This window comes from Lagopus muta, chromosome 5, assembly GCF_023343835.1.
Source record: "Lagopus muta isolate bLagMut1 chromosome 5, bLagMut1 primary, whole genome shotgun sequence".
NCBI lineage: Eukaryota > Metazoa > Chordata > Aves > Galliformes > Phasianidae > Lagopus > Lagopus muta.
In genome coordinates, this window is record NC_064437.1 from 48492394 (window position 1) to 48508187 (window position 15794).

General features: G+C 35.6%; 1 protein-coding gene across 5 annotated transcripts in view; it reads right to left on the reverse strand.

Moving 5' to 3' along the window:
- Nucleotides 1–977: 977 nt before the first annotated feature.
- Nucleotides 978–15794, reverse strand: part of FRMPD2 (FERM and PDZ domain containing 2) — a 54535-nt gene continuing 39718 nt past the window's right edge. For 3 of the 5 annotated variants that reach the window (XM_048946099.1, XM_048946102.1, XM_048946103.1), the window contains 10 exons: nt 15422–15593; nt 14138–14217; nt 11939–12024; nt 10305–10420; nt 8816–8964; nt 7119–7209; nt 6157–6491; nt 4697–4912; nt 4340–4402; nt 979–3480 (listed from right to left, as the gene is read on the reverse strand). In XM_048946099.1, coding sequence (XP_048802056.1) covers nt 3409–3480; nt 4340–4402; nt 4697–4912; nt 6157–6491; nt 7119–7209; nt 8816–8964; nt 10305–10420; nt 11939–12024; nt 14138–14217; nt 15422–15593 — 1380 coding nt within the window. In that variant the 3' untranslated portion in view covers nt 979–3408. Of the gene's footprint in view, nt 3481–4339; nt 4403–4696; nt 4913–6156; nt 6492–7118; nt 7210–8815; nt 8965–10304; nt 10421–11938; nt 12025–14137; nt 14218–15421; nt 15594–15794 lie in introns of all 5 variants that reach the window. The other 2 variants (XM_048946100.1, XM_048946101.1) reach the window with 2 other exon arrangements.

A 15794-nucleotide genomic window follows, 5' to 3' on the forward strand; every position in this document is an offset into this window, starting at 1 on the left:
ACATATGAGTGTGCATCATTGAGCCTCGATCCCCCTGAGAGTTTTGCATGAGTTTTGCATGAACAAATGGGAATCGTTTGTGCTTAGTATGGGGAAAAATTTGTAGGAGCTGGTGGCTGTGGCCACTGTTATTTAAGCAAATCCTGGTCAAATCAATCAATTGCAGTGTTTTACAGAAGGTTGCTTGCTCTGTTGCAAGGGTACCTGGAGTGAGTTTCTGCCTATTCATCAGTCTTTGCTGTTTAGATTAAAGTATGGCAACTTTATTGTTTTTACCAACCAGAGTTTATATGGTTATTTGCCACCCTTGCTACATCTGACTGTAATGGTTGCTGCTAGTTTCTGAACGTTAAGATGCATGCAGCAATTTATAGCTATAGTCACAGAAAGGCATTTATATAGGCAGCAGTGCTATAGATTTAGATGACAGCAAAACTACAAAACTGAATTATAGCCAGTGTAATATTCTCCTGAAGGTATATGAAGGTGTGTTGTAAATCACAGCTGTACAGCAAAAAACCTAGGGAATTGTTAAGCATAAAGCAACCCTCTTGTTTCTTATTCCAAAGAAATATGGATTACTGAATTAAAAGGAGATGGAAGTATGATACACTTTATTTCTCCTTGATAAATACATCTGATCACTAAAGTCATCATTTCTTTGCCTTGCACTGTTAATCAGCATTTTTAAATGCAGAAATAATGTCTCAGATGTCAAGTTTTGGTTTAACCCAACAGGTAGCTAAGCATCACACAGTCATTCACTCACCCCCTCTCCCATTGGGATGGGGGGGACAAAAAAAAGTAGAACTCAGCAAGTGAGATAGAACTATTTACTAAGACAGAAAAGGAAGAGAAACAAAAAGATAATAGTAATGATAATCATATATACAAATACAAAACAGGTGATGCACAAGCAATTGCTCACCACTCACCAAACAAAGCCCAGCTAGTCTCCACCAGTGGCTGTTTGCCCAGCCAAGTCCCCACCATTTTTCATGATGTCAGATGGTACGGAACATCCCTTTGACCAGTTTATGCTAACTGGTCCTGTCCTCTCCCAAGTCCTCATGCCACCTCAGCCCCCTCACTGGCAGAATAGAACAAGAGCTGAGAAGCTGAAATGCCCTTTGTTCTCTAGAGTGCTACTCAGCAACAACTAAAACATCACTGTTTTATCAACATTTTTTTCCTCCTGAAGACAAAACATAATGCCATGCCAGGCACTATGAAGGAAAAATCAGCTCTGTCTCAGCTGAAAACAAGACAGGTTAGTAGTCTCTGCCTTAGGGGAAAATACAAGAGGGACCATCATGAGAATATCTGCCTTTACAGGAAGTTTAAATATACACCCTTATTAACATAACATTATTATTCCCATGGGTTCTTTCTGGTTAGTGATTAATATTAAAATAGTTTTTCCATAAAAAAAAAAAAGAAATGCAATTCAGTGTTTTCAGAAATCTTTTAATATCCCTGTAAAACAGGAAACGCTTCTGACAAACAGCTGCAAAGATGATGCACAAATGAGGAACAAATAATGCCACAAAGATTGTCTTCAAAATCCAGAATCTTTGTTCTAAACCACAGAAAAAACACCCTTGCAAGAAGCACAGGAAGATTTTTACTGAGAAGTTTTTAAAGCTGCTGTGGTACAGAAGTGAATTGTGCATTTAGTTGCAGTGTTATCTTGCATAGAAGTAAATGTACAATAATTAAAACCAAAGTTAAAGGCCAAATAGCAAATGGAGGTAATGACGTTATGAGTAAAAATTTGGCTGATGATGCTTGACAAAACTGTGCAAATAGTCCTTTATATGCAACATAAGGAAAGTAAGTTTAGTACGTATGAAGCCTAGAAGGCTCAAATTCAATTAATTTAAGACAAAATATAGAATTCTGTTTATACTTATACCAATATAGATCCAGGTTTACTCCACCGGTTTAAAGCTGTTCTGGATCTTTGTCAGTATGTTTGAAATTAGCATCTGGTTCATGTCATAAATCCTATTTATATCTTCTACTGGCTTCCAGCAGACCATCTGAGGACAGAAAGTAAAAAAAAAAGTGGCCCTGGGCCTTAATTATAATTGTACAACAGTGACTTTTTCTAAAAGTCATGCTTTTAATTTGTATTTAATTCCTCATTCTTTGTGAGCCATAAACCTTTCTCTCATAATGACAGTAAACAGCTATTTTATTGTCTTATTTCTACTCAGTTTTATATTCAAATGCCTCTTAACATTTTCTGAAATCAAGGAATTTTTAAAAATATGTACAGTTCAGTTAAATAAATGCTGTTATCATTTCCTATGTTTTGAAGCTACTCTCCCAATACATATCTAGTAACACCACTTCAATATATACCACCATGTAGATAACTGAAACAGAATTATTACTGTAGAGACAGCTACAATCTTACAAACCTGAACACTGTGTTTTTGCTCCAATCCAAACTCACAATAACAAAACCAGTTTTTACAAGAGAAATGAACTGTACAGAGAATTATTTACTCTTATTTAAAGAACGGTTCAACTCTTACTGAAACCAATGGGTCTTGCCATAAATGTATTCAGATTCTAGTTAAGAATGACAAGATAATTCAGTGGAGTGAAAGATCAATAGAAAGCATCAGTGGAAGATGAAATGTGTATGTGTACCACAATACACACACAGTCTGATTTAATATTGCATCCTTTTTACGTGGATGTAGAATGGAAGAATTCTGACTCTACCTACAGCTGTTCATACTGCTAGAAAATAAGAATATGCCATCCAATAATTAGAACTCTCTTCTTGCTTTTAAGATAAATAGCTAAGGTTTAAAGGCATCCTAAGTTTCTGCCTATCTCTTGCTTTAAGATGTCTAGTGACAGTGGTATAAATTCCTGTGCTGGCGTAATGACTGGAAATGGTTCTACACTGTTCAAGCAATAAAAGGCAAACAAATTGAATCCTTCCATACAAAAACATATCTACTATGCAAATACTGATTTGCAGCCCAGAAGCCAAGAATGCTGTATGGAGGAGACAACAAATCTTCCACCAACACCCACAGAGCCTTAAATTTTTTAGCTGCCCTGTGGACAGCTAATTCTGAAGGTTGCTACCTCCTTCTCGCAGTTCAAAAATATTTTCCTAGCAGTTAATATGTTATTACATAGAACATGCAAGTTGTCCATGACAATTTAACAGCAGTGCTGCAGTTCCGGCTGGCTCCTTCTCCAAACTGTGAGCTGAGATTTGAATGACTTACCCAGGGCATTTTAAGCAAGGTTTTTAAACATTTTAGGAATCAGAGTGATCTATTAGAACATGTAATGTAACACTTCACATTCCTTTAAAGCAATAGCTGAGTGGTCCCTGGAGTCTGAGGAGGATAGTTACAGAGAAGAGTCACGTTGCAGTCAATAAGAATCCGCAGCTTGAAGGTTCTGAAGGACTTGCAGCACAAATTCATAGCAGAATAAATACTGATCCTGCACATAGAGACACCAGTGTGAAACAACTGAATACATTTGACAAAGGAACTAGATAAATAATTATAGACTGGCTGTAATGTTGTTTGTAACACCAGCAACTTTGTTACACATATATAAATATATGTATATTTAAAGGTATCCTCAATCTTATTTTTCCTTCACTAATAAAAGTTCAGGAGGTCTTTTTTATTCAGTGCAGTACCTGTAACCATGAGCTTGAGTCTCACTGAGCTCAGTGGAGGTTATTTACCTGCTTAATTTTAACCATCTGCCCAATCTAAGGTATATTGGAGCATGTCTTAAATACTTGACTCTGAGAAGAACTTATCCTAGTCTTGTCTAGTTTTTCATCCCACTTTCTGCTTGTTCTAAGTTGAGTTACCTTCATTTTGTCTTGTACTCTGTGAACTCTTCCTGGGAGTATGTTTAGCTCAGTGGTAGAAAGGGCAGTGATAGCTTAACAATTGCAAGAATTCAACTAAAGGCTGTGCTTTTGCAGGGTAGAATCTCACCTGTTTTGCCGGTGATTCCTCTTGTTTTTTTGTTTTGGTTTTTTTTTTCCAAAAGGAGAAAAGGAGGCCTGTATACGTACTATATTGATGATTTGTGAAGTTCAAGTGACTAAAGCTACACTAGAGGTCTCTTTACGTTGGCTTTCTTTTCCCTTTCTTTCCTAATTTCAGTTACTAAGAGCTTCTAAATTTAGATAAAGACACACTTGCCTGGAAAGTTATTATTTTCCTCACAAGGAGGCTAAGGTTATGTTCTAAACTCCAGATTGATCCAAGCATAATGATCTGTAGCAGAATTTGAAGCTTTCTGAAGTCGTAGTCTAGTTTGAGTACTGAGAACTTACCTTACTTTGGATCATGCCAAACCGCTGTTCTCTCAAATCTCTCACTATGTGCTTGATGTTGAACTATTAGAAGAGAACAGTTTTTATTATGTTAATGTTGAAACGATTTAAAAAAAGAAAAAAGAATGGAAACAATTTATGACGAGAAATGTGGGGTTCAGTTCTTTTACAAATAACATAACTTTGGTTATTATTTCTGTTCTTTTAAATAACCAAGCTGGGTTTATTCCATTTTGTAAGGATTAATTTCCACCAGGAGTTAACTGTGTTCTAAGATATCAACACATTTTGTTGACATCCATATTGGTAATACTTATATTTACTGTAAGATCTAACAATCATTTATTTGGTACTTACATAGAGATCTTTTTCTATATAGCTCAGAAGAATTTCAACACAAAGCAAAACTCCACTTCTTCCTATCCCAGCACTGCAGTGAGCAACAACAGGTCCTCTCCTGTGAGCTTTCTTCATATAACAAATAAATTTTACAAGCTGCTCAGACAGTTTGGCACTACTGTGGTCTGGCCAAGTGGTAAACTGCAAATGACTTACAATTCGCCTCTCATCTGTCTGGAAAAAAAGAAAACAAAAGTGTGTATTCACCAAAAGATTAGTAACATAGCTATATAAAACCCAGTAAAAAACAAACAAACAAATACATGTAAATGTAAATATATATAAATGAGGAAACAGCATTTTCTTTTTCCTTATTATTTCTTATGTCAATACTAAATGAAAAAATATACAATTTTTCCATGCTGGTAAAAACATCTTCTGTAAAGATCCAAGTCCAACCAATAGTTGTTCTGCAAAAATGATTGTTTATGCAACTGACAATCTTAAAAACAAAAGAATCTAGGAACTTCAAGGATTGAAGCCTTCTGAAGTCCCAGTTAGCATGGCAATGGATTTCTATTGACTGTAAGCTGGATGTAAAAACCTATCTAGATTTTTGCCATTAGAATAATTTGAATTAATGTCTGTGATTTCTACTGAAGTAAACTGATAATTTACCATAGTAATTTGATACTGGTACAAAACAAATGTAGCAAAAATAAAAACATTCATTAAAATCAGGTAAGGGCTCAATCACTTACGATGGCCAATCTTCCCATCATCTTCTGGACAGACCCTTATTAGAAACTTTGCTATCTTTCACACGGTAACATGAGGTGAGATTTTTCATCATATAAATAGTTTTACTAACAGAAACAGATGCCAAGTTAGTCTGGCACAATTAATTTTTCTTTAATTATTTCATGAACCAATTTGTCCTGCAGAAATTTCGGCAAAGTTTTATTTAATATGGAGGCATAATTGATGGACTTGTCCCAGTTTCAATGTTCTTACAATTAGGTTCTAAATTTATTGTATCTTCAAAAATGTCCTGTTAGATTGGTAGTTTAATGTCTTCTCATGAAATAAAGAAATTATCATTCTTTCTAAATTTTAAGATGAAAACCAACTTCTTTTCATCCTTCCTTGTACCCACTTTTACAGAACATGAATGGCAGTCCTTATGATCTGATTTGATAAGAACAGTGAGAAATTCTGCAAAAAAACACAGCAACTCTGTGAATATTAAAGGACTAATTATTGGACACTCTTGTCCAAATGTTTATAATGTTGGATCCACTCTTTGTGCAATAAGCAATGAGGCAGTATTTCATTTATCTAAATTTCCTGTTTGTCAAACATTCCTAAGAACATGGTGAACAGATGTTAGAGAAGAAACAAATAATGCCAGTATTTATTCATTTAAGATATTTATTCAATTTCTTCACATATGAAAATGTTAATTACACTCAACTTACCTGCTTGTTGATCATTTCTATTATTCTAATTATGAAGTATTCCAGAATCTGGTAACTGTCCAGCCTGAGATGAAAATTAGCCAGATCTATGGAGTCATGTGGAGGTTCAGGCCAGTATCGATGACTTTTCACTTTTCCTAGCTCAACTTCTTTTGTCATCATGGCAATCAGATCTGATTCACTCTCCCAAACCATCTGCCAGAAATCAGCCATAGTAGAAGGCAGAGGCCCTTGAGTTATAATGTAGAAGTGTTCCTCTTCTCCAACTTTCATTCTGATATAACTTGCATTAATGTAGCCATTGTTTTCTCCCAGGAGAACTCGTGTCTTATCATCTGGACAGAAACAGAAAGTTACTATTGCAGCTGTAGATCTGAAATGGAGCTCTGCCACCTCTAGCATCTAGGAGATGGGGAACCTCAGCCTCTAACAAGAAAGTATGCTTTTATTTTTTAGACCACATTTGGCAGGCTGCTCTAACATTAGTCACTGCTAATCAGAATTCTGACTCAGGTAAGAGCTGAGCAACTGAAATATCTAGTTGGCTATCATGTTTTCAAATACTTCTAAAATGAACTTGTATTTTTTCAAGAACTACATATATCTGTGATTTCCACTGTGCTTTTCAGAATTCTGCTATGTCAAAAGCTGTAGATTTAAAGAACTGCTAGTATAGTACAAGATACACTAATCCACAGAAATGTACTAGACCACTATATGACAGAATGAAGGGAGCACCAAGATAGTTGCCTCCCTACCAGACCAAGTCCTGCCTTGCTGAGGATGATAGTGAGAAATTACTTACTGCACAAAGCAGACAACCTTATGTGAACTTTACACTCTAGGAAAAATCTCAACAAAATTCATTTCTAGTAGAATTTTCTATGACAAAAGAATGTGGTGGGCTTTGCCTCCTAATCCCAGTATTATAGCTGTATCTTCATATTGGTGTGCATACTTACATGGAAGAATATCTTGATATCTATTTTTATCCCGATTTTCTGGTGCTTTGCCAGTTCTGCAGTCATCTATTGGCTTCACATGTTCCAAAGCCTGTATCAAAAAGAAACAGTCACACAGTCTTCATATCCTTCATGAAGAGATTTTACTGATTTGTGACCCGAGACAGACTTCTTAAAGAAGAGAATCAGCACATTTTTCCTTAAACTTCTAGGCGCAGTTCAAATTGCTTAGTAGTTCCTTCAGTATGCAGAAAGTTTCTGGAGATTTTGAATGAGATTTCCAACCCATATCCTCAGCACCTTGAATTACAGAACCATTTTGTGTATTGTTGTAAAATAGATGTTTGGAATAGTGTCTTGGCCAAATAATCATTATTCATAAGTGACTGGAGAATAATCTTTAGCACTGTTAGAAGGTTATGAATGTCAGTGAATAATTTTCAATTACGGAGAAAGTGATGGATAAAGGGAACAACATCAATGATATTAAATGAAAATCATAATCTTAAGAACTTCATAGCAGATTTAGGGTAACACAATGCAGTTTGACCAGGAAGCAAAAAGATGAAAATTAATTTCATTTATGGTTTTGAGTTACTTTCACTTTTCTTTATTCTTCTACCTCTTTGATTTGCATTGTGCAATGCCTGGCCTTCACAGTAGGCCACTACATAGTATAATATGGACTGAAATATATTCGTTAGTTTTTCAAGGTCTTCATCAGTAACTATTGATTTTCTCAAATAAAATATCCATTGACTTTGGTAACCAGTAGTTTTCCTGTTAGATCTCTCTGCTTTGTGAGCAAATGCACGAACTGGCTCATATCATGCTATGCCTACCTCAGTAATGGAACGGAATTAGTGGAGATGTATATGTGAGCTTTTGGTGAAAGTCAACAAATCCTATACACATGAGTCTATGTGATTTTTTACCCAGAAAGTGAGATATGAAGGCAACCTGAAGAAACCGATAGCATTTTGATTACTATGGAAAACTATAATCTATTTCATTGAGGATGAGTACATTATTTAACAAAAATTCCAGGACTGAGTTAAAGAACTATGGAATAATCTTTAGAAATTGCTAATAACTTCCAGTACTGAATGCTCCATATACTGAAATGGATTCATAATTCTATATTTTTTCATAATTTATGTCATCAGATGTAATTGTATGTTTTTATTATTTACTTATATTATTTTTATTTTTATTTTACTTCCACTAAGTCCCTGACCTCAATAGCATTTTATGGCAATGATTTCCATGGATCACTGAAGCATTGTGGAAAACATTTTCTTTCATTGTCTGGGTGTTTGAATTTCTTGCTTTAATCTAGTGCCTAGAAGGGTTCTTAGGCACCTATTTAGCAGAGCTGAGGGGGGAATAGAAAGAAGTTGATCTACATTAAATTGATCTGTATTGTATTTTTGTGTATTACTTGTTTTTAATTCCAAATGGGTGAGATCTTTGGACAGGAAATAGAGTAAGTAAACCTGGCTTGTATGGAAAGAGGGAGATACAAATAGTGCAACATGACTCAAAAAGCAGAGCAGAAGCCCTATCCTGGCTGGAACATGCTCTGAGAAAGCGGAGTCAGTGAAGATACAACTGAATCTCCCATAAAGTATGTTGAACAATTCTAAAAGTCACTTTCTTAGTTCTGCTAAAGATCTTAAAAATGAATTACACTTTACCATAAACTCTTTCAAGACCTCTTGATTTTCAATCCGTGACTTAAGGCCCTGAATAAAATGTCTGATGCCAGTCCTTGGACGTACTCTGGTTGGTGAGGATTTAAGGTTAATTAAATGAGTCAGTTCATCTTCAGAAACAAAGGTTCTGCCTACACATAGCAAAAAGAAAAAAAAAAAAAGAAGTTTTTAATGATTATTGAACATAGCATAAAGTTTTGGATTTAAAAGCTAGGGGACTGCAGAATTTGAGTACACTTCAGTGTTTATACTGTGGAAGTAAACTGTAAAAGTATTTTTGGCTTACTTCACAGTAGAAAGAAGACTCAGTCAGTATCATGGATACAACCAGCACCATATTTCATGGAGATTGCATATCCAATTATTTAAAATTCTTGCTTTCTACAATTTCTAAATACAGTCTGTTATGAATTAATCATTCTTGAAGAATTATAGACTTTAACAGTAATTTATATTGATATAGGAGACTTCGGCCACATCTTCACAGGAAATCATGTTTCCAGGAGTTTCCTGAAGATTAATACCACCACACTCTTCATCTTACCTCACACTTCCTTTCCATAACAAGGTGTGAAGTACCTCTGATGCACAAAAACCAAGGATCAGTTTTACTAATTAGCTATACTTTCTGTAGTATACTTTCTGATACAAAACTTAGATTAAGAAGATAGATAAACATTAAGTCTCCAGAAATATCATTGTTCTACTACAGCAATTGAAAAAGGAGGCACATCAGTAATTTCTGTTACTTCCATAGAATAAAAGCAGTAGGTTTTTTTGGTGGGGGAAAAAAAAAATAGTAGTTTGAAGCAGCAAAACTATAGAATTTGTCCTTACAAGCAGAGGCTACTGTTGGCAATGAATAACATGCCAATTGACTTGAGATAACTTGATGATCAGTTCCTCAGCTTTGTTGTAGGCTGAAGACTGGGAGCACTGTTCTCTTATTTTTGTAAGATGTCTTTGCACGTTAACCAATCACAACGAAAAATTGCAGCGCTGTGCACCTAATCGAGTATAATCAAGATATTTAGATATTTTCCTTTTGCGGAAGGACACTATATAGAACACAACAACAACAACAAGAAAAATGGCAAAACAAAAATTGCAAGTTGCCCATCCTTTTTAAGCTCAAAAGCAGAGGTGCTCAAAATGGTAGCAAATGGATGGTGGCCAGTAGAGCTGTTACCACTATGCGTAGTTAATCTAAGCTCAGCCTCATGATCCTTCCTTCTAGCAGATCTCCAGAAGAGTTGAAGAACTCCTAACGTTGGCCATCTTCATCTGGATATGGCAAAGATTTGATGTTTTTCTATGTAGCAGAGGCAAAAATTTTGACCTGAGTCATCTGGCCTTCAAGACATAAAGGGGAAATTCTTAGCTTGTGTACATGGGAGTAGTGTTGATCTCAGTGTAGTTATGTGTAGTAGCTGGCCTATTACAATAAGGAAACAAGAGCATTTCTGGTTACTTCTAGGTAGAATGGAAGTCCTGTGGAACACATCATCATCTTCATTGTTCCAGCTATCTGACTCAGACTGTTGACTTTCTCTTCTGCAGCCTTCATATCCTGCGTATTTCTGTGATCTGTAAAACAGCATTAGTTGATAGGTTTCATGGAAGCGGCTGAAGTTATGGTCATCTGGACCATGCAAAAACTTTGTTTTTAATCTATTTTCAGTAACTTTTAACTTTCTCAAGTGACTATTTTCAAGAATCACAATGACTTCTGAAGAACATGACTACAAGGATTAATGATATTATTTCGTCTGGACGAACAGGGACAGATGATCTGTATAAAAAGCTGCCAGAAAATAAAGTTGTTACAGGCAGTTTTTCATGAATGACACATTTCTTGAATTGTTAGCAATAATAGATGGGTAGGCTTACTTCAAGTTTTCTAAGAATATTCTAAAATAGAGAATTTTAGAGTGCTTAAATATGTATAGCTAGATAATATATCTACAACCCAGGATACAGCAATAATATGTGCAGAATTAGTTAAATATTCATGTAATGGCTAACTCCATCCCCCTGCAGATCTGCCATTTAACTATTTGAGTAGGCTTAAGCATACTGTAGCCTTACATTGGATAGGATAATGTGTGATCATAATACATAATATAATCAATAGGAAAAGGTACTGTTAAGAGTGGGAATAAGATAATAATTTAAGTAGCAGCTTTGCAAAGATCAGTGATCATTTCAGGCACTGCATTTTCAAGTTAGACAAAGCTTTTGCAAGCATAAAATAGGACTACCAGAACACACTGGTAATAAAGAGATACAGGTTAAAGTACAAGGGCCAGAAAGCTAGTCCATTTGCAAAACAACCAGAAAAAAAAACAAATGTTATCCTTATATGTGATAACTTTGTATTAGCTATAGATACATTTGCATATCTTGCAAGATAATTTAATAATAATCACACCTGATTACCTGGTATACTGAAAGATAATATTATACTAGTGGTGAGATAATATCAAGTAGCACTGAGCTTGTATTCACATGGATATTCTCAATTGCAGATACTCTCAAGGGTTCTTTCAACAATTTTGTCCTATGAAGACTGGCCAACTAGTCTTCCAAAATTTTAAGTTTTAAATGCTTTTAAGTTTCAAATGCTTATTACTTTCTACATCCTATTGGGTTATAAATGATAAGTAAAATAATTACATTTCATATATTCTGTATCTTTGTCATAAACAAAACTGCTCCTTTTTATCAAAGCTACATTATTCTTTGATTTCCTGTTCTGTACATTTGAGGTAAAATTCTACACTTCCTGTACTGTGTACCCACATATTTTCTTAGGAGTAACATCCTCAAATTCTCTTGATTGTAAAACATCTTGAAGGAAACACCTATGTCACTACAGCCTTAGGCTCGTCTGCATGAGCCGCAGTTACACCTAGAAACTTCTGTTGCACTTGTTCTAATAGCTGTGTGGAAGCTGTTTAGCCACTCTTATTACAGATGGAGCTGCATTTCAATATAACTGTGTTCAAATAATTTGGGACATGAGTATACGGAAGATCTGGAAATACAAGAATAAATTATTGATGCTGATTACTTTAATAATTTTACCATATTTGAGAGACTTACACGTCTGAAGTGTTACTGATGATACCCTGATAATCTTGTCCAATCATCTGACCTTGCAGAGGGGAACAGTGTATACTTTTTGGACCCTGTAGTTATAAGATAAGAAATAGCTGTGAAAAATCAGTACAAAGAAACATCAATCAGTACAACAACAACAACATGAAGAATATGTTTATTTTATTCAATATTTTTTCTCTTAACTGATGAATACGCGTTTTATACTTAAGAAGGAAATTGAAAATAGTTTCCAGGGAAAAAGTATATGTGTCTTTGACTTAGCATTGCAGTATCTACTCAAATGAATAAGCTACATCAGTTGTATGTGTGATCTTCATAACAATGCTGTGTTCAGAAGTCCCTACAATCTAACCTGAGTAGCTGAACTTTGAAAATATGACATTTCTGATCTCACAGAGAAAGCTCAGTCAAAAGAGTTGTGAGTCACACTCAGCTCTTCACCTCCCAATTCTTGGCAGCAGGAAGCAGCACTGTTTCAGCTGGAATTTCTGGTACTAATTTCCTCTTTGTTTTTAATCTCTGACACAACAAGGCCAGATGTTAGAAATAGAGTGCATCTGCACTACTAAGAAAGATCTCAGCTAACAGAGGGCACATCCTTAATCAGCCTCCAGATGGAACAGAAGCAATACCACTAGTTGCTGTTTTTCAGGCCTGGAGGATGATAACTAGGTCCTGCCCTTAGATAGTGATGCAGAACATCTTTCTTCAGTATGTGGAAGTGGCTCCTTCTGAGTTGCAGCACTTGACAGTTAATTATATGAATTTTAATTCAGAGTGACATTTCTTCATCTTCTGTTCCTGCTTAATATTCCATTCAGAAACCACCCTGGCATATAATGTAGTATAAACTACCAGATGCCTCACAGAATCTTAATAGTGGCTGCCACTCCTACCTTTTATTTATTTTTATGTTTTTACATTTATGCTTGTATTTTCCCACAAGAATTTGGGAATTCGTGGCCTTATATTTAACCATGAATTAACTTATTCAGTTTTTTCTACTATTGGCTATACTGATTAGAGAATGCTATAAGGATATTTGTCTCATTTTTGCCAAGGAAAAGTATTTTTTGTTGTTTTTGTTAGTTTGTTTGGGTTTTTTTGGTTTATTTTGTGGTTTGTCATTTTCAGACCCTAGGACTTTGGAGTAAGTGGCAGCTGTGCCCTGTAAAGTATAGTTTCTATTAACGTGAGACCATTAAAGGCAGGCTGGAAAGGGTTAAGAAGAGAGCTAATGGAATGAGCTCAGCAGAAAAGTTTAGCATGAAATAAAAGTTAGGCATTTGCAGACTAGACTTAACTACAAGCTTAAAACCATAAGTGAGCACTAATACATTGCTAACTCAGGCTAATAAGGGACCTGTAACCTTAGTAGTATCTCGTGCCTCTGATTAATATCATTTCCTTGGCATATTTCTTCATTATATCATAGACCTGACCTTATTTTCGTATTACATTTAGCCAATCTTTAACAATGTATTTCCAACATTCATTCCAGCACTGTACTCAAAGCTTTCTGAAATTCCATTCAAGATTTTCTTAGCTTATTCAGTTCAAGGATTTCTCCCCTTTTTTTTTTTTTTTTTTTTATATATCTTTGGTTATATTGGATGAGGCAAGCTTTGGAAGGTTGGTTTTTGTTTGTCTGTTTGCTCTGGAGGATAAAAAAACTACGTTTATCACATTTTCAGGAGACAGGTTTTATAGTTGTAAAACTCAAAAATAACACTTATTGTAAAATGTAATGCAGACAGTCTCTGCCTCACTTACTAGGATTCAAAACCAAAACTACGCCTGAAGAAATCTGGGGCTTTGGAGTTAGCAGATACTGATGAATAGCAAACTTTCAAAGCATATTTTTAAAATATTGGAAGAATGGAAAAATTAATAAATAATTTATTCCAACATTGTAAACTTCCAGAACTAGACTTGCTTATGCAACCTTCCTTTAACACCTCTCTTTAGCATATGTAGTATGCTTTTATCATATACCTTTAGCTCAGTGGAATCCCCTGATTTATTCCAATATTAGAGGTGCTGCTGACTGCAGCACACTTGGTTCATGTTAATCTTTTTCATTAACAACGTGTGGTTCTTGCCAGCATTGCATCAAACCCATTTTTGTTTACAAACGAGTACATTGCCTGATAACTTCTACAAGCTCAATTCAGACTTCACCTTGCTGCACATCCAGTTGGATTCTTCCTTCAAAGTGAAAACAGATTGAGCTTCTAGGCTTCTCTCAACGCTGTGGTCATCTGAATACCAGAAAAAGAAATTTAAATGCCTAAAGTGTGAAAATATAGATCCATTCCTTCAGTAGCACCCACACCAGAGAACTTTGGTTTTGGAAGAGGCACTTGAGATACGTTGCCCCAAACTAGCACAAAATACCCTTTTTTCTAGATGCTCTCGTAAGGGTAAAAACAGCATAAATTCCATATATAACCACTGAAGAAGTCAGAATAACTCAGGTGACCAGAAGATACTGAAGTATACCCACTATCAGTAGGAGTTGTAAAAAACCTACAACAGATTTGATAACCTTCCTTAACTCAGCCCATTCCTTTACATCACTAAATAGGTAAATATCGTAGGCGTATTATGATAACAGTTCTTACATAATAGCATTGTGTTTTATCGGTCCAGGGAAAAGAGTTTAAACTTCACAGTAACAGTCTAATTCACAAATGTCACATGAGACCCCAACACACATCTCCACAGCTAGTTCCTTGAATTTGAAGAACTGGAGAAAAGCCTATTCTTACTGCAGTGGATGGGAATATTTTCACAGCCACTAATGTGACTAAAAGTTTAATCAGCCTTTTTATATCTGGATGACCTTCCCATTTTGGCATCATTTACCCTCAAATCAAACTAGAACTGAAATGGGACAGTGAACATCCTCATTTTACACCTGAACTGAGCACAGTTCTGTCGTCCTCACATAGAGAGTCTTTGAGACACTAGTAATATAATATTGGTAGACTATTAAATTCCAAACTGCTGGAAAAGAAATAGGAAATTTTAAATAATTCACTCCCTTTATTTACTTCAGATTCATCAAGATAACTATGAATAACCATGCCTTTTCCAGTATCTTCTGACAGTCCTTGTCTAGCTGTCCCAAAGACCTCAGCTGCTCAGGATGTACAGCACCTTCTCTCCAGCTACAAACCTACCACTGATTTGCATAAAACTAGCTAAAATCAACACACACCAGAAACCATCATAAATATAAGCTGAGTTTAAACATTTCTGAGAGTCTTGAGCATCATTCCCTATCTTCTTCTGTCTTGGAAAGCTTATCCAGAGCTGAAAGAACTTTTTTGTGTCTATGGCTATGAATCAGGAGTAACGTTAGAGTTATTGGTAAAGTTATTCAATTGTTTTACCAATAGAAAAATTGAGTCCAGACATAATCCCACTTTTAATATGTACTTAATGGATTTAGCTGCTTACCAGGCTCTGTGTTTGTGTTTGGAGGGGAAGGTATGCTGTTTCTCTGGTTGCTCGAGTAAGCCCAACGTGAAGCTACGCTTCGGCAGACAGTGAGCTGAACAGTGCCTTGAGCCTTGCGCAGCAACTCTATAACTGTTTGGCGTGGTAGACCAGATACTAAAGTCTCATTTACCTGAAAAATACATGGTAAGTAATTCCAGATTTATTTAACAAAAAGGTTTTTTTAACACATATCCCAGCACTGAGCGCATTTTATACATCTCTGCAACTCATGAGTCTTCTCTCCTTTCTGCATTAGTAACTTCCTTGATCTCCCTCTCTTTGCATCTTTATACCATGAGAGCGCACCACCAAAATGACAAAGAGCAAACCC